The 17,783-nt window shown below is 42.2% G+C and overlaps 3 protein-coding genes across 6 annotated transcripts; 1 reads left to right on the top strand and 2 right to left on the bottom strand.

Annotated features, from left to right (window-relative positions):
- Window positions 1-19: 19 nt before the first annotated feature.
- Window positions 20-11,197, top strand: atp13a2 (ATPase cation transporting 13A2). Of its 4 annotated transcripts, XM_055510348.1 has the most exons (30): window positions 1,951-2,268; window positions 2,341-2,443; window positions 3,088-3,164; window positions 3,531-3,698; window positions 3,895-3,953; window positions 4,042-4,120; window positions 4,247-4,326; window positions 4,518-4,595; window positions 4,678-4,747; window positions 4,841-4,975; window positions 5,061-5,127; window positions 5,639-5,770; window positions 5,881-6,042; window positions 6,289-6,399; window positions 6,531-6,577; window positions 6,662-6,850; window positions 7,035-7,241; window positions 7,333-7,437; window positions 7,600-7,756; window positions 7,851-7,962; window positions 8,038-8,162; window positions 8,308-8,471; window positions 8,622-8,714; window positions 8,828-8,907; window positions 9,037-9,189; window positions 9,274-9,370; window positions 9,504-9,727; window positions 9,831-9,982; window positions 10,093-10,265; window positions 10,387-11,197. In XM_055510348.1, exons 1-30 carry the CDS (start codon window positions 2,032-2,034, stop codon window positions 10,552-10,554), a joined length of 3,804 nt encoding a protein of 1,267 aa, XP_055366323.1. In that variant the 5' UTR covers window positions 1,951-2,031; the 3' UTR covers window positions 10,555-11,197. The 4 variants fall into 4 exon arrangements, with proteins under 4 accessions (XP_029012526.1, XP_055366323.1, XP_029012527.1 ...); XM_029156693.3 differs by lacking the exons at window positions 1,951-2,268; window positions 2,341-2,443 and adding an exon at window positions 20-175; XM_029156694.3 differs by lacking the exon at window positions 2,341-2,443 and having other exon boundaries at window positions 2,130-2,268.
- On the bottom strand, window positions 11,156-15,844 carry szrd1 (SUZ RNA binding domain containing 1). The gene is made up of 4 exons (XM_029156695.2): window positions 15,701-15,844; window positions 14,426-14,475; window positions 13,914-14,183; window positions 11,156-13,110 (listed from the first exon to the last, which is right to left on the bottom strand). The coding sequence occupies exons 1-4, from the start codon at window positions 15,746-15,748 to the stop codon at window positions 12,999-13,001; spliced, it is 480 nt and encodes a 159-aa protein (XP_029012528.1). The 5' UTR covers window positions 15,749-15,844; the 3' UTR covers window positions 11,156-12,998.
- A 205-nt stretch (window positions 15,845-16,049) lies between these two features.
- Window positions 16,050-17,343, bottom strand: smim1 (small integral membrane protein 1). Its single transcript, XM_029157232.3, has 3 exons — window positions 17,198-17,343; window positions 16,824-16,950; window positions 16,050-16,557 (listed from the first exon to the last, which is right to left on the bottom strand). Exons 2-3 carry the CDS (start codon window positions 16,916-16,918, stop codon window positions 16,431-16,433), a joined length of 222 nt encoding a protein of 73 aa, XP_029013065.1. The 5' UTR covers window positions 16,919-16,950; window positions 17,198-17,343; the 3' UTR covers window positions 16,050-16,430.
- Between the last annotated feature and the right edge of the window lie 440 nt (window positions 17,344-17,783).

Raw genomic sequence — 17,783 nt, 5'->3', positions numbered from 1 at the left:
TGCGTAGGTCGGAATCTTTATGTCCTGCATGGGTTTCCGTAAAAAGCGATAGTAAACGCTAACGTTGGTGTTTTCATATTAGCTTTTTATTGGCGTCCACTGGTTCGAGGACGCATAACTATTCAGATCAGGATGTCGTAGGTCTTCCACTGTAACCGGAGGATGGACAGACGCGGTAAGTGTGCCTGAATATCATTAGAGGAGACTGTAACACTGAACAGGTATTGGGTAACGGTTCGCTAACAGCAGCAAAACAGCACCTGACCAGTAACTCACTTTGTTGGATTTCATTATGTATAAAGGTAATTAAGTTCTCTTTGGAAACCCAAAATGCAACAATCTTCAGGTAATACACCAAGTCATTAAACGGGGGCTGACAGAAAATGTGAACTTGCATAAAACTCTAATATAAATGTCATAATCAGACAAAATCATTTTGTAATTTTAGATGTTACTCAAACCAGACTACTTTCTAATTTTTGAAATTCATGGTTTATAAGCAGTACTTAGGTAGAAAGACAGAGACAGTCGTTTTTCATAAATTATAGTTTTAGTGTAGTTGTAGTTGTTATTAACACAATTCGCTCAAAAACTGTAAAATGAGTACAAGCATATTTACTGTAGTTACTTTGTAAAGCACCCCAGTCGATCATACATGTTCCAACTTTTCCTGCTGTTTATGTCTTACTGACCTACTTGTCTGGTATCCAGACAAGCGTCTTATTCAATTTAAACCTATTTGTGTTCATCACTCCATCGCCCTGAAACTGAAAGAGTGTGGAACTGAAGCTGGTGCTGTCTTGTTTGAGGGTTCTTGCACACCCAGCTCAGATGACTGTCTTGTGTCTGCCTCTACGTTTGTGCAGATTCATTTCCTTTTTTGCCACTTCTCAGTGTGTAAAGATCTGGTTAAGGAAAACCTGGAATTTCTCGGTGTTGTCCAAAGTAATTTCAGAAACCTTAACTCTAATTGTCAGCCTGGAAGCCCTGTGAAAGCAATGCCCTCTTTTCTCACTTTGAACAGAGCTATAGCTATATACTTATACAATTTATATTTCTGTTCATACTGTATGTAATTTAAAAGGTCTAAATAATGACTTAATATATGTGGAATTCTTATGTGTTGGGAGAAAAATTAAATCAGGTATATATATTAACTACTATAACTCACATAACGATAACAAGTCATTTAAATCTTGTTAGCTGTTAAATATCAAGTCTTTTGGTGAACTGACATTTATTTTTGTGGGAACTGCCCTATGTAGGACAAAGTGGGCATGTGATTTGGCTAAAAAACACCACTTCGCCTTGAATAACTTTCACATGATGCTTTTACAGTTGTGTGCTTAAAAAACTGACTAGCCTGGCCTTTTTCGGTGTGTAGATAGTGCTGTGTCTGTAGATTTGTGCCCATAAAGTACAGAGTAAATACACTGCATCAAACTTAACGAGACTCCATAAAGAAGTACATAAAACCAATACTAAAGTAAAAGCGTATTTGAATAGAAGGGCACTGCACCACACGCTGTCCAACTGTTGACTGTTGTTAAGTTACTAAATATTTGTGCTATAATCCATACCTGTGTTTGTAGGACCAAGCCGCTGTGGCCAAAAGTATGAAAACACTTAATGAGTGTAAATATGACACTAAAACCTTTTATAAATAACTAAGATGTATTTGTTTTTTGCATTTAATATGGTCACATCTTCTTCACCTGGGGCAAAAGTATATTAACACTTAATGAGTGCAAATATGGAACTAAAACCTTTTATAAATAACTAAAGATGTATTTGTTTTTAGCATTTAATATGTTCACATCTTCTTCACCTGCAGTGCAGATGTTATCATGACATAATATTACCTTTGATAACGCGAGTGTTTGAGTCGTTGTTCAAATATGAATATTCAGTGATAACATCACTGATAACACCTGTTGACTGTTGACCAGTGTTCTGCCCCGTAGATTCCGGTTCTCGGGCCGTGGGAGCTCGCGTTCATAGAGATTATCTGTCGTTCGGTCCTGCCTTTTAATGGTGACAGCTCACGGACTCTTGTTTCGTGGGCGCATCCCATTGGAACTGAGCTGCAGGAACCGGTTGAACAGGTCCGCTGTCCGACGCCGGAGTCGCGCGACGCGGAGCCGGAGCCGCGCGAGGAGCGTTTCAACGACGTCTCACCTGAACGTGTTGAAGTTGAAGCGCGGTATAAATGACTCGGTGGCGATAGTTTCGCAGGTTATTGTTAATCACAGCGTTTTCAGCTTGACGGTAAGCTCGGTTCGTTCCTTTTTAAGAGTGTTTCATTTTCAATACGTGTGGTTTTGTGTCGGCGTTGTTAAGAAGCGGAAGCGAGCTCTTCGCTGCACGCGAAGAGCCGAAGCTGCGACGGACGAAGAGCAGCGAAGAGCCCGAAGCTGCGACGGGCTCAAACCTCCGCTCATCAGTTAAGGGGCTTCTCCTCATGACTTTACCTGGTTCTGTAGACAAGTTTCCACGTGAGACGAAGATCAGATGCGTTAATTGATCCTGGTGACGTTGATGCCCCGAGTGTGTTTGTGGTTGCGTTTCTGAGACGTGAGAAACACGGGGACTGCGCTGAACGTTCGCAGTGTGTCTTGTGTTTCTGTCAGTGTGTTCCCACCATGAAAGCACTGAACTATTGCAGTGTGAGCATGGCTCGGTTTAATGCACGTGTTTTAGTTTCACAGATTCAAAAATGTCAATCCAACACCAACTTTAGATTATCTTTAATTACTGGCCATTGTAACTGGACACGGATTTACATTATGGGGGGGAAAAGATTAAAACTTTATTCTAGACATGTAAAGAAGATAAGAAAAGACAATGCGCCCTCGGCAGGAACAACAGGTAGGACGAGAACGTGAGCTTTAAAACCGTGCCTCCCCAAAGGGGAATAAACAGAACACACGGAACCAATAGGTAAAAGCTCATTCTCCATACATACAGGTAAAGAACAGGTGTGGGCAAAATGAAACAAGATGTTTCTTGGTGATGAATGAACCCTCTCTCTCCTCCCTGCCATTTATCCTTTCCTTATAACCTTATTTCCTGTCACCTGTTGTGCAGGTAGCGCTGTGGAGCCGCAGAGTGGACTCCCCTCACCCAGTCCACGGGACCCCCAGCTCAGGCCGGTCTCACACATGGTAAGGACCTCAACCACCCTCCAGCCAGACTGACAGGTCGCTGAAGATCTGTCGCCTCACGTGTGAAGATTTGCATTAAAACAAGGAACGCAAACACGACAAGTGAAGCGCTAACGCAAACAGAAGCCGCGCGCTTCACTTGCGGTGTAAAAATGGCCATATACACCTGTCACCTCAAGTTGTGGGTTTAACAGTTTTATTTTTACACGCACACACAGAGGAACCAGTGATTGTGAATTTCCCTTATCCGCGCCTTTGATAATGCAGCGCAGATGCAAATAAGCACACCAGAGGCACCAGAACCTCTGATTCTCAATGCGAGCCTGTGCTTGAGTCTGAAAGTTCTGTCTGACTGCTTTGCTCCAGGATGCCCAGGGGTACAAGTGGGTCCGCTGGCGGGTCTGGCTGTGGCGTCTGGCAGCCGTGTTGACCTTGGGTCTTCCCCTGATTGTCTTTCACTGGCGTCCTCGGCTTGGTGTCCTCGCACGCTGCCGCTCCTGTCCTCTGCCACTGGCAGATATTGTTCTAATAAGAGTGAGAAAATACATTTTATTTACAATTTAAATTCTTCTTCACATCTGAAATCATTACTGAGAGTTTGCAAGAAACATGACTGAATTTCAGTACTTACTGGGTGTAAGTAATTAAGGTGTTACAGTTCATCTACCAACATAAAATTTCAGCCACAGTGGATTTATATGATCATAATTGATTTATTAAAATGTTTTAGAACTGTGTGGGGCAGCATCAAGTGGTGGCGGTCCTCACTGAGGAGATGGAGGAGGGCAGGTCAGCTCCATCTCTGTGTCTTCTGTCAACATTACATCAGGCCTTTTTGCAATCTGTCAGAACCGATGCCTTGTATCTTTCCTGTTAGTTTGGACTTTGTCGGTGACCTGGAGGAAACTGAGTGGAGATGGAGGGATACTAGTAAAGTAGAGCTGTACAAGGAGAAGGTGAGGGAGACGACGAGCGGCCCCATGCTGCTGCTGTATTATTATTATTATTATTATTATTATTATTATTATTATTATTATTATTTCATCTTAAACAGACTGAAAGCGACCACTGTTCTGTTACAGAAAACACTGCTGCGCTACTATGTGTTTGAAGGCCTTCGATACGTCTGGATGGACAGGAAAGGAGCTTTCTGTCACGTTAGGTAGTATATTAAAAATGAAAACTAACACCTGTGGCATTTAAATTTTAATATGTGGATATAAAATCCTAAAGATATACAGTGTACTAAGTATATTTTTTGATTAAAAAAATATATTTATATAAGATATAATTTGTTTATATTGATTTAAAGTCATCTCTTGACCAGTTTTAACACTTCTACCTTGTCTACAGTGTCCTCAATGAGGACTGGACTTGCAAGGACCTGTACGGCTTCCAAAATGGTTTAAGTCACTTGGAGCAGGACGTGAGGTAGGAAATCCTTAATTGACATCAAAATAGCAATATTAAATAATCTCCACGGGCACTGAGGAGTAATTTCCAATTCCTCCAGGAAACGCATTTATGGGCCCAACCTGATTGATGTACCTGTGAAGCCGTACATAACTCTTTTGTTTGAGGAGGTGAGGGGGAAATCGATTGTTTATTCTGCATCAGACATATTTGTAATGATGCCTTAAATGGTATTTTATTCTTCTCTGCATCTGCTTCTGCAGGTTCTCAACCCCTTTTATGTGTTCCAAATCTTCAGCATCACCCTGTGGATAATAGATCACTATTATTATTACGCCATATGTATATTTATTATATCCATCATCTCCATCAGTGTCTCACTTTATGAGACACGCAAGGTGGGTCTGTAATTTAGATACATAATCTGATTATCGCTCATGATGTTAACACTGGTGTCTGAGTTTTCTTTTATTCAACCTACAGCAAAGCGTCACGCTCCACAACATGGCCCGTTTGGTCACAGACGTGAGAGTGCGCAGAAACTCAGGAGGTGAGGTTTGCAAACGCGTGCATCTAATGCGAAAATGAATCTAGCTTCATAATCAGTTTTGAGGGCAAAGCCTGTGCTGTTATTCAAGAAGACTGTGCTAGCAAGTCACCTCTTATATTACACCTATGGGTCCATTGGATGATTACTACAGTAATACAGTCGTAGTTTGGTTGGCTCAGAGAGAGTCAAGTATCATGTTTACACATGGACAGTGTTTCATTTTGTGTGAGCACTGACATTTACCAGAACAAACAAGGTGTGTTTGCTTCCACAAAACCTTGCACAGCAACTTCAATGCTTGGAAACAAGCCTGTGGTTAGAGTTGCTGTAGCCAGTTATCAGTTCGTCTGTTTATATCCAGCCACAGACCAGACGCTGGTCCTAAGCTGGAACATGAAAACGAACACACCAACGAGCATGCTCCCAGATCCCTTCTTTCTACCTATTCTGTGTTCAACCCAGAACTCTCTACGACGACATTAATTGCTGGGCGTGTGTTTTTTTCTCTCAGAGGAGGAGTGTGTGACCTCCCTGGATCTGGTTCCAGGCGACTGTCTGATCATACCTCAGGAAGGCTTGCTGCTTCCATGTGACGCTGCCCTGCTGGCTGGAGAGTGTCTGGTCAATGAGAGCATGCTTACAGGTCTGTCGGCAGCTGAAGAAAGACTTTTAATTAATCATTTAAACAGCAGCTTTAATCACACCATACATTCTTGTGTCTAAGTGTGTCCTTGTCACTGATTCACTCCCCAGGTGAGAGTGTTCCGGTGCTAAAAACCCCGCTGCCAGCTGGCGAAGGGAAGTTCAGCGCAGAAGCGGAGCGCAGACACACCCTCTTCTGCGGGACCCAGCTCATTCAGGCTAAGGGCGGAGGGCCAACAGGCAGCGGAGCTGTAGCTGTGGTCACAAGCACTGGTACGTACAGTAGATAAAGTGGTGGCGAGGCGATAACGTTACCCAGGATTGGTAACAGGAACACAGTCTTTACCGTATTAACCCTGCTATTCATTTCCATCTTGAACGAAGATGTGGGCATCGCGTAGTCTGAATCAGCTGGGAATTAGGCGGCTGACCCTGGGCTTTTTTATCTACTGACACGCCCTTCGGGAGCCAGTGTTTGCACTCTTGATCAAAGAAATCCTGTTTGTTTTTCGCCCTCAGGGTTTTTTACAGCCAAAGGCAGCCTGGTCAGCTCCATTTTGTATCCTCAGCCAATCAACTTCCGCTTCTACCAGGACGCCGTCAAGTTCCTGCTCATTCTGGGTTGTGTCGGTAAGAACTGTAATAGCATCCTAAGTTTTTGTTTTAATAGTACCACTTACTTTGGTGATGTACGTCTCTAGGAGTTTATATAATAATATTAATTAAATGTGTTTATAACAGTATTTTCTTTCTTGCTTCAGCCCTTATTGGCACCATTTACAGCTTCGTGGTCCTCTACAGATCCAGTGTAAGTGGAGGCTAAGATGTACAGTAACATAAGCACTTGAGCAAATTTCACTCAACCACAGCCTGTGTATGTATTTCATTGCAGTTGTCTTGGTGGGAGTTGGTGATCAGGACTCTGGATATTGTGACCATCGCTGTGCCTCCCGCGCTGCCAGCCGCCATCACGACCGGCACCATCTACGCCCAGCACCGGCTGAAGAAGAAGGGGGTCTTCTGCATCAGTCCACCGCGCATCAACGTCTGCAGCAAAGTCTCAGTCTTCTGTTTTGACAAGGTGAGGAGGTTTAACAGAATTGAATCTACAGCTTTAATGGGATGTGTGCGCGTTTCAAATTTCATTCAGGGCAGCTGTGTGACCGTTCTGCCATCGGTGTGTGAATGGGTGAATGAAAAGCAGGGTCAAAGTCTAGAAACGCTCTAAGTGCAGACCGTCTACCGGTCTACGTGTACTTTTCCAGACAGGAACTCTAACTGAGGATGGGCTGGACGTGTGGGGGGTGATTGAGGGTGGACCTGCTGGCTTCTCAGAGCTGGTCCCAGAGCCGAGCCAGCTGCCATCAGGCCCCATGCTCTCAGGCCTCGCCTGCTGTCACACCGTGACACTGCTGCACGGTCAGCCCCTAGGAGACCCTCTGGAGCTCAAGATGGTGGAGTCCACTGGATGGGTATGTTGGTGTGAATTATTACTCTCAAAGCGCTTTTTGGGTAGTATTTGCTTGGTTGATTGTTCAACAATATTGATTCTTTTTGTTCCAGACTCTTCAGGAACCGGAAGGAGATGGAAGTGCACTGGATGCAGAGTTTGGAGACAATAAGGTTTTGGCTGTAATGAGACCTCCTGCACACCAGCTCCAAGGGAATGTAGGTCTCTAAATTGATGCATGGAGAATATTTGTTTCAGAAATTATTATTTTCTAACAAACAGACCAATTTCTGCTGGAAATGTGGCCATTATTTCTGCAGACCTGATATAAAAATATTTCTTTTATTTTATTATCGTGCATAATAGCTGTCTTCTTTTAGTCGACCAGCGAGGCGGTGGCCATTGTTCAGAGGTTCCCCTTCTCCTCGGCCCTGCAGAGGATGAGTGTGGTGGCAGTGGCCAGTGGAGGACGCTCGGCGTTCGCTTTCATCAAGGGGTCCCCAGAGATGGTGGCCAGCCTTTGCCAAGCAGATACAGGCGGGCAGCATTCAGTTTTGGTTTTGATTCTACACGTCCTTGATCTCTTTTGGAAACGTCTGTACTGAATGAGATGCTGTCGTTTAATTAACAGTGCCGTCAAAGTTCCCCAGCAAACTGCGCACCTTCTCCAGCGAGGGCCTCAGGGTTCTTGCACTTGGTTATAAACCTCTGGATAAAAACACAGACTTTAGGACCATTGAAAGGTAAGAATCCATCCTGCGTAAAAGACTTTCTAAAGTACAGTTTGTGTGTTGATGCAGCTGTTTGTCTGTCCACAGAGGGGAGGTGGAGAAGGACATGCAGTTTCTAGGCCTGCTGATGATGAAGAACCTGGTGAAGCCGGAGAGTCCCGTGGTTATCAATATCCTGAGGAAAGCATGCATTCGCAGCATCATGGTCACTGGTGAGATCCTGTTTTTTTTATGAAGGCAATAAAGTCTAGACGTATCTAGCGCTGAGGTAAAAAATAAGAAAATGTAATAAAATGAAAATAAATGCACCCTGTCATTACAAGTTGCCTCATGATTCTTTGGTCTGTATTCATAAAGGGGACAACATTCTAACAGCAGTTAATGTAGCAAAGAGCTGCGGGATGGTGGGGTCTGATGAGAAAGTCATATTTGTTAATGCCACTCCCCACACCACACGGGCCATGCCCACCCTGAAGTTCAGCTTGGAAGACACTCAGAGCTCTGTGGAAGTCATCACTCAGGTTGGTCCTGCTGCTTTCAACCCTGTTTGTTCGCTGTTAATTATTACGGCAGCCTGACTGGGAAACGTAGTGCTTTTTAAGCTGAACCATCAGTAGTGATGTGGTCCCGCTGGCATCAGATAAAGCTATAGATGCTCCGTGTCTCCTCAGGGCCTGTATCAGGGTAGTTTTGTCTACCGGCTGGCTATTAATGGCAAGTCCTTTGCTGCCCTGTGTGACCACTTCCCTGAACATCTGCCAAAGGTAATGTGACTTGTTTAATCGTAGTAGAATGTCCTATTCACCAGCAGCTGTGGATTAGGGACTGGGACAGAGGCATCAGATCACCTTTCCTCATGATTGTGGCGTCATTTCAGGTCTTGATGCGAGCCACAATATTTGCACGCATGGCCCCCGACCAGAAAACCCAGCTGGTGAAGGAGCTGCAAAAGCTGAAGTGAGTTTAAACAAATAATACTCAAATGTGTGTGGATGTATGCGTCCTGTATTATGTCACTGCTGGGAAGCAGGGAGTGGCTGCTGAGATAACAATGGGATCTTAATTCCCCCCTCTCCGTCCTTGCAGCTACCGCGTGGGCATGTGTGGGGACGGGGCCAACGACTGCGGGGCCCTCAGAGCCGCTGATGTTGGGGTGTCGCTGTCTGAGGCCGAGGCGTCGGTGGCTTCTCCTTTCACCTCCAACACCCAAAACATCAGCTGCGTGCCGCTGCTCATCAGGTGACATATGGATGGTTAGCGTCCAAAGAGCAGCAGAAGAAGGCGGAAGGCTTAATAGCGTTTATTTAACCTCCGTCTGTGCAGGGAGGGCCGGTGTTCTCTAGTTACCTCCTTCAGTCTCTTCAGGTACATGGCCATGTACAGCTTCATCCAGTTCTGCTCTGTCCTCATCCTCTACTCTGTGAGTAACTGCTCAATATATTTATCGGTACTTGTCTACCAGAGCGGGATTACTGGCTACTCATGTTCACTGTCTTTTTTTTTTTACAATTATCATCATATCATAACATCCGACACTTTCTGTGCGCGTGCAGGTGAATACGGCTGTCGCTGACCTACAGTTCCTGTTCTGTGACATTGCTCTGGTGACTGTGCTGGCCATCGTGATGGGAAGAGGAGGCCCCAGTGATGAGCTGTATCCGTGCAGACCCCCAGCCAGCCTACTGGCCCTGCCCGTCCTGGGTAGCCTGTTTCTTCACACCTGTGTGGTGATCCTGGGTCAGCTCTCTGCGCTCTTCATCACCATGTCACAGGACTGGTCAGTGCATCTGTGGGGAGAGACTAGACTTTTACAATGATGGTTTAACTTCTAGCGTCTTTTTTCCACTGTTAAACCTGGTTTTCTGCCTCGTCCTCTGTAGGTATATTCCAGTCAATTCGACTGTGTTCGGAGCTGCCAATCTGCCCAATATGGGGAACACTGCTGTGTTTGACTTGTCAGGTTTCCAGTATATCATCATGGCTGTGGTGGTCACCAAGGGCTACCCTCACAAGAAACCCCTGTACTACAATGGTAAGCTGTTAGAAGTGTTGAAGATGAACTATGCTTTAGAGTTTGAAATATGATACACAGATAAATTATAAACAATACAAAGAGAACTTAGATTTCAACTTTTTTCCCAGTGATTTTCCTCAGTCTGCTGCTCGCCCTCTTTGGCATCATGATTTGGCTGGTTGTGTACCCTGGCTCGGCGGTTTGCAGAGTATTTCAATTGTACAATTACACCGACATGAATTTTAAATTGCTGCTCATCGCCCTGGCTGGTCTCAACTTCATAATTAGCTTTTTTGTCGAGGTAAGTGTCGATTCTTCTGTTCTTCATAGAACAGAACCAGCTGTGCTTTTTATTAGACCAAGTCAAAATCTTTGTTGTTCATTTCCCTGCCTTCCAGACGTTGTTACCTGTATTTTTCCAGGTGCTGATAGACCTGGGTATCTTAAACTGTCTTCGGCTGCTGCGTGGGAGGCGCCCGTCGAAGAAACTATACAAACGCCTGCACACCTCTCTGTGTGACTCGCCCTCATGGCCGCCTCTCAATCAAACCCTGTCCCCCACAGAAAATACAGTCCTGTCCATGAGGTAGCGTCTGCCCCTCCTGTGTTGGACACAGTGGATGTCTGAGCCACATGCAACACGAATCATGTTTACCTCTAAATTAAAACTATTTTTATGTAATTATAGTGTTTTTAAAAATGTTGCCATGTTAGTGTGAACATTGTCACACTGCTCTGGTGGGTTTGTACGCTTTAACTACACAAAGGCTCAGTTCAACCAAATCATCATTCCAGTTTCTCTTGGTTCTGGTTTTGTTTTTAGTTAGAAAAAAAACAGAAGATTTTTTTGGTGCAATATAACATGTATTTATGCCACTTATTGGCTTTTTTGGAAGCAGCTCATTCCAGAAGCGGTTGCCTCCTTCACGCTGTACATTACCTCTACTGTTTTATTATTTATTTAGCAACCTGTTAAACAGAGCTCTCATCACTTTCATGGGTTACATTGTACACTGCTTTGCACTTTCAGTGTTACAGTATTTACAGTCTGCCCAACATCGCAGAGTTTTGCACATGCCTTAAACGCTTCATTGTATATGTCATCTTAATCTTGTGTAGCATTTGTGGATCAGTCAGTGTTTCAACCAAACCTCATTCTGATGAATGTAAGTGTAAAATGATGACCACATATCACCTTTGCAAACTGTTTTATTAAATCAGTATTTACAGGCAGTTTGTGTTCTCACTCGGGACTCAGCTACACCTGTCTGCCTCCTGCTCTGCTGCTGGATTTCCTGAAAAAAAATCTCTTACCAGTATTTAGGATTTCTCCTTAAATAATGTAACTTGAATTAAAGTATTAAATCAATAACCAGGAAATAAAGATGTGATTACAGGAGGCACAAGCTGAAGAAACCATTTAAAGGAACTGTTCTACTACTGATGTGCACCACTGAATATGGCTTTGAGATCTCCAGACAAATATAAACGAACATTTATTGGGCACAGTGGACAGCCAGGTAGTTGCTACCTCTCAACAGTTTCTCTAATGTCTTGATCATTGGTTATTAAACCAAAGCATCATGTTACAGTTTCGCATTGATCAAGAACCTTCTGCTCATTGTCATAGCTACATTTACCTTCATGCTGTGTAAAGCGCCTTTTCCATCGACCAGCATGTGCCATCCTAAAGTAAATTATAGACGATTGCTGTCTGGGCAATGAAACCTGTTGCAAAAATACAATCTTAGTTCATTTCATTCATTCAGTCTCGCTCCCTTACACCTGAGTTTCTACCTACTATATTTCAATAAAGGACATTAACAACCTGCACACTGTTGCCATGGTCAGGATATGGAGAAACCTTGAAATACAGCAGTAAATTTATTTCCCTGTCTCACCACGTTAAGTTTAGCATGATCTTCAAATAAATGCATCTGACTTTTGACTTTATTTTAAATGAGCTTTTGGTTCATTTTAAAATACTGCTCTGACATCTTATAAAAAAAGGCAGAAGAGCTACTTAAAAACAATCACGGAAGAGGCTCCTTGTCTTTTTTTTGCCTTTACATTTAAATAGAAATAACGACATGAAGGTCTAAGGAAGACATTGGAAAGTTATCATTGAAATACAGAAAAAAGTAAACAACCTGAAACACATGATTACCCTCTGTTTTTAAAACAAACTAATGGCAAGTTATTATGGGAGTACTGACAATACTAACAGCTTAGTTACCTGTTACCAGTACTCAGCATTAGTGGCGAGTACTAAAGGTGTGAGCTCAGTACTAGTTGTGCAACTGCAGCTGAGGCTGCTCATATTGAATGGCAGAATGTAGCATTATTTTTAAAAAGAACTAAAGCTTGAAAATGTCAGTATTTCCTATTTTGTTTCAGATGTTAACTTTATTAAAAAAAACATTTAATGCTGTTGTAATTAACAGCTGCTTGATAACATACAGTATGAGTGTGAAGTTTGTCCTTTCAAAGCATCCCTAGGATAAATATTGAAGCAAAGCAAGAAAAACAAAAAGGATAAAATTTAGTGACCCAACATCTAAAATTAAAAATATAAAAAAGGTGAAAGAAGTGATGTCTGGTATTATTGCTGGGAAAGGCTGCACAAGTACCAGCTCATCTCTATTTGCTATGGCTTGCCACTTCTTTCCCACTCTCCGCCATCCTTGGTTCAAGTCTATGCTTTCGTCTTACAGGCGTTCTGAGATAGAGCCGCTGGGGACTGAATGAAGCGAGATGGGGGTCAGGTGTCTCTTAAAGGGATCATCACAGTGAGTCCATAAGTTGTCCATAATCACAGTGTCAAACAGACAGGACTGGGGAGAGAAAAGAGCACATCTGACTTCTTCCTGGAGTTCCTTACTCATCGACAGTTCCACAAGGCTACTGGCAGAAGAGTTGAGCAGCAGTATCAAAATGAAACTGGAGAAAAAGTTTAAAGAAGACAGTGGTGTCTTTTCTCTCCGAAAGCCATTGATCTCTCTTCTCTCAATGGCCAGATGGGCTCAGGGCCAACTTATCTGTGCTGTCGGAACCCTTGGGTGCCATCTGGACCAGCTGGCTGCCGAACAGTGTGATTGTTTGATCGGGTGTCCTCTGACGACATTGTAGAGTTATTGCGTAGAGACCTACAGGAAAGAGAGGAAACCAAAATTAGAGCGGTGCCTTTTCATATGCCAGTTGCAGTAGATGGAAACTACTTTCAACGTATTTACAGCGGGCATGTTTAAGCTGCATTCTTGCTTTCAAAGGGTGTTCTTTCTCTTAGAGGGGTCTTTGGGGATCCTGTCCTAATTATAGGAGTCACACATAACATAGTGTTCTGGTCATTTTTGCTGGCACAATACATCACGGGACAAATCCAAAAGAACATGTCTATGCTTATTTAGCATTAAAGGTTTTGCAAGTATGCAACAGTAAACCATTTATAATTAGTTTTAACATTTGAAAGCAATATGTCTGTGCCAGCTGTAGCTTCATTTGAATGAAAACCAAATATAAAAAGTTTTCTGGTCGGGAACCATGTGTGCAAACCAAAAGTAACAGCAGCGGGGGCAGCAGAGGTTCTTACAAACCCACTATAAGTAGGTTCCTAACATTTGTCTGGGATTCAGGAAGTAGTCCTTTTTAGCATCTGCTTTGCCATAGTGGCAAACCAGCCATATACATATGTTATGTAAGGACATACATTTAATGCTTGCAGCTGTGGCAACTATTTTTTTACATTTCAATTATGCAATGATTGTCACTTTCAAAAAGCAATGATTGTGACTTAAACAGCCAATGCTGCCAAAATTCAGGTACACAGGGGCAAATAATGCTAACTCATTTGCTGTGTGTGTTTGGCAAATAATTAGCTTATGAAAAAAAAAACACCCAAGGGAGGATTGATGGGAGTAAACCACTCTTAACTGTCAATATTTGTGATTACCTATCAGTGTTGGGTTTGTCCTGAGGCGTCTCGTCGGGGCAGGCACTTCCCAGGATTCTCTTTCTGGCCTCTGCATATTCTGCCTCACGCTGAGCCAGAGATTTGACCTGTGGTGTAGGTCTGTTCTGACTCATGGATGATCCTAATGAACCATTGCTGGCTGGGCGCTTCAAAATGCGTATCTGAGGTGGTGGTGCTGCTGGTAGAGAGTCGTCCTGTATCACCATGGCTGTCCTCAATGGGGATCGTGTAGAATTGTTACTAGACTCCCTAAAAGAAAGACAATTAGAAACGGCTTTTACCTTACAAAAAGGCACAGTGCTAACAATAGTAACAATAAATGAGTTGTACAATATGCCTTAACCTCTTTTTTTGATTAGTAAAATAGTTAAAATGTACAATTTAAGTGGTTGAAGTCCACTACTAACTAACTGGATTATTCAAATCGCACATTAATAGCAAACGGTAAACCGGTTGTATGAGTAAATGAGAGGCTCGTAAAAAGGCCTTACCTTTCTTTCTGGCTGATTCTTAGTTTCTCCTCTAACCGCTTGTCCATTTCCTGTAACAAAAATACTAGTGAATTTTTAATCCTGCAAACAAACATTATACCCAGTGATTTAGGATAAAAAGTAGAGTACAGCAGCTATTAAGCAAGTGGGAAAGTAGATGGGAAACAGGATTCAGTTACAATCTATTTATACATGTGTGGGGCAGCTGCCAAGTCATAACAGTGTGTGCTCAGCCAGCTAACATTAGCAGCCTGATGTTGCCAGCAAAAATGACACTCATTTTTGATTGCCCTGTATTCCAACAAATCACAATTCAAGATATAAAAGCGCCCCTAATTCCAACCAGACTCGCTGCCAATGTTATGACACAGCTTTCCCTATGAGCCAGACACCGATTCTCGAGCTGGCGACGATCTGTTCAACTACCGCGATGGTGGCTAATGTTACGAACATGTTATAACAGCTTTGGCGACTTCAACTAACCTGCTACCGGACCATTAGCTGACAGCATGACCGGAAATGTTCAGTAATATTTAACGCCAGGACCTGTGAACTAACAGGAAACTACCAAATTATTCCAACGAGCTAACATATAGCTAACGACATCAACAACATCAATTTCAACTGGTTACTACAAGTGCAGTCTTTAAAAGTTTGGTACTCGGCCTACACCTGATTATATAAACATTTTGACCATTCAAAATACTTAATGTTACCGTTAAGTGTAGATTACAAGATAGTAGCATGGAATAGTGTGAGCTTATGTTTAGCCTAATTTACTAAAATAAAATGTGTTTACGTGATAACAACTACGTTGAAAACGTGAGACGAAAGTGGTTCGTGAAGGGAACTTAACGCTAATCGTCTTGCACCATGTGTAGACATGAGACGATGCGTAGGGGAAGGTTTAACTGACAGGTATTCGACTTCAACAATGCTACGGCTATCTTAGCATTAGCTCATGTCATTTAAACAGCGAGTAATCTAATTCGATGGGTTTAGCTCGCTTTAATTGGCTGTCCATTCTTGGATAGACAACATAACAACGTAATGTCCCACATCTTAGCGCTTAAATCGCGTGTGAAACCAGTCTCGCTACTTAATGTTAGCTCGTTAAGTTTCTTAAAGCTAGCGTTCGCGTTAGCCACATTGTTGGCCCGTGGGAGTAAAAAAAAATCTTGCGAGAACTACTACAAACTTTAATCTACATAAAGCAAAGCTACCAAAACATTTTGGCCTTTAGTGTGGACATACACGGAGTGTTTAATTATTTACCCCACTATCAACAGCTTCCTCCCAACTTTCGGCGACCTCTTCATCCATGTTTCATTTTGCTCAGACACGCCGCGGTGCTGGCCGAACCGAGTTCGACCGAGTTGCTTCAGACTCCGCCCCCCTCTGTTTCTGACGTCATCAACGTCTAATTCCAGAGGGGGGCAGGGGTGCCACCGGTCCCCATTAAAACCCCGCCAAGCGAAAATTATTGCTATAATAACATGATCTGACTTTTTAAAATAATGTTTTTGTCAATTTCCTGTGCACTGCAGTGTAGTAAAAGTGCAAAGAAAAGTAAAAAGTGCAATGTACCTTTTTAGCTATTAGCTAGCTGAAGCTACTACAGTTATATGTGTTAGTTTCCCTTTTGAGCACATGAGGGCAGTGTCGTTTATTTAACAGCCTGTGGAAACTTAGTTATAGTTCAGTTTCAGTGCTACAACTTACAGCCAATGTCAGTAACATGCTCACATATGCTTTATTGAATTCACAAATATATCAAATCTAATCAACTCAAATACACAACATAAACATTTTCTTGTACTTGATACCATTGCATCCCATTTTAATTTTGAATTTATATAATTATCTGTAGTTGAAAAATAATAATTTAGTCACACTTTAAAAACAGCTGAACTTATTGCTATTTGCCCTTCACATGTTTTATTACAAGTGTGATGTCAGATATAGCCAGAATGGCTATATTATTTATCTTTCATCTTGAACTCCATCATCCACATTTATGAACATAATATCCAGTAGCATATCCCATGATGTAGAGGATCACTAGTGCAGCCAATGCTCCTGCTGTCTTCACTGCTATTCCAGTTCTGCCCGTACACATTCTGTTGTAGATCCTGTCGAATATATCACACATAGAGTCCCAGTCAAAGACTATAATAGCCACAAAGATGTAACAGTTTATTAGTAAATAAATATATTTGTAATTTGTATATATTTGTAAATTTGTAAATATAATACTTTATAACATGAAAGCAACTATTTGTTTGCTGTTTAAATCAATATAATATATATATATACACCTCATTATACCCCTCTCATACTGTAAATCTAGATGTTTTAGATGACCCTTGGTAACTGATCAATGGCTCTTTTGTCTCACCTGATCATTATAGATTGTGTTGCTTCTACATTCATATTGATGTTGTCCTCATTCCAGCGAGCGTACGGCACAGTCTCTGGCTGACTGGAGTCCATGTGGGAAATTTGTCCTCTCCTCAAAGGTTTATCTGTTGGCAGAAATTACTGTTCACGCATGGTTTCACTGCTCAATCTCAAAATGTACACTTTGATCTTGCTTTGAATGAAGCCTTGTCCATCCTGCATTAATAAAAGAGGACACAACTGACAAGGAATAACTTCAGTGCAGTTTGATGATTGTTTTTGGAAGCAGATAAATCATGTCAGTAAAATATTTATACTTTGCAATGAGCCCAGGAGCATGCATGGCGCCCAAAGAAGAAAATTGTTTCTCACCTGTAAAATTTTGGAAATGGTCAACAGGCTTCGCTCTCCAGCACTTTTAAAGCCACAACTGACCTGCTTGGCTCTGCTTGATGTGGTAATCTTTGGTCATAGTTCATATGTTTAGTGACGTCAGTCCATCATAAATTCATTAGTTGTATTTCTCCTCAGTAATAAAAACAGTTTCAGACCTGAATTGTTCCGGCCCCTGGTTTTACCACATCCTGTGCACATAATAAAGTCTAAAACAAAAATGCTGATTGTTTCCTATACTGATAAGGACGTGTTCATTCTACAATACAAATAAGTAAATGTGTCTTTAAATGTAAATGAAAACATGAAAGTTGCATAAATATTTCCATCTTTTTGCTTCATCACAGGAAAATCTGTGGTGATTGGTTCTCATCACATCACTATTGACAGGCAGAAAAACCTACATGATATCTACCTGTGAATTAATATATACTAAAATAGCTTGTTAACATTATGCGTAGCAGATCATTTGTTGTATAATAATAACACACTGTTTAAACACAGCTAAAACCTATTTCTTAAAAACTTGTTTTAACCACATGGGTACCTGTGCTTTTGCTTAACA

The sequence above is a fragment of the Betta splendens genome, chromosome 7 (assembly GCF_900634795.4).
Source record: "Betta splendens chromosome 7, fBetSpl5.4, whole genome shotgun sequence".
NCBI classification, from domain to species: domain Eukaryota; kingdom Metazoa; phylum Chordata; class Actinopteri; order Anabantiformes; family Osphronemidae; genus Betta; species Betta splendens.
This window is presented reverse-complemented; position numbering and strand designations above follow the sequence as displayed.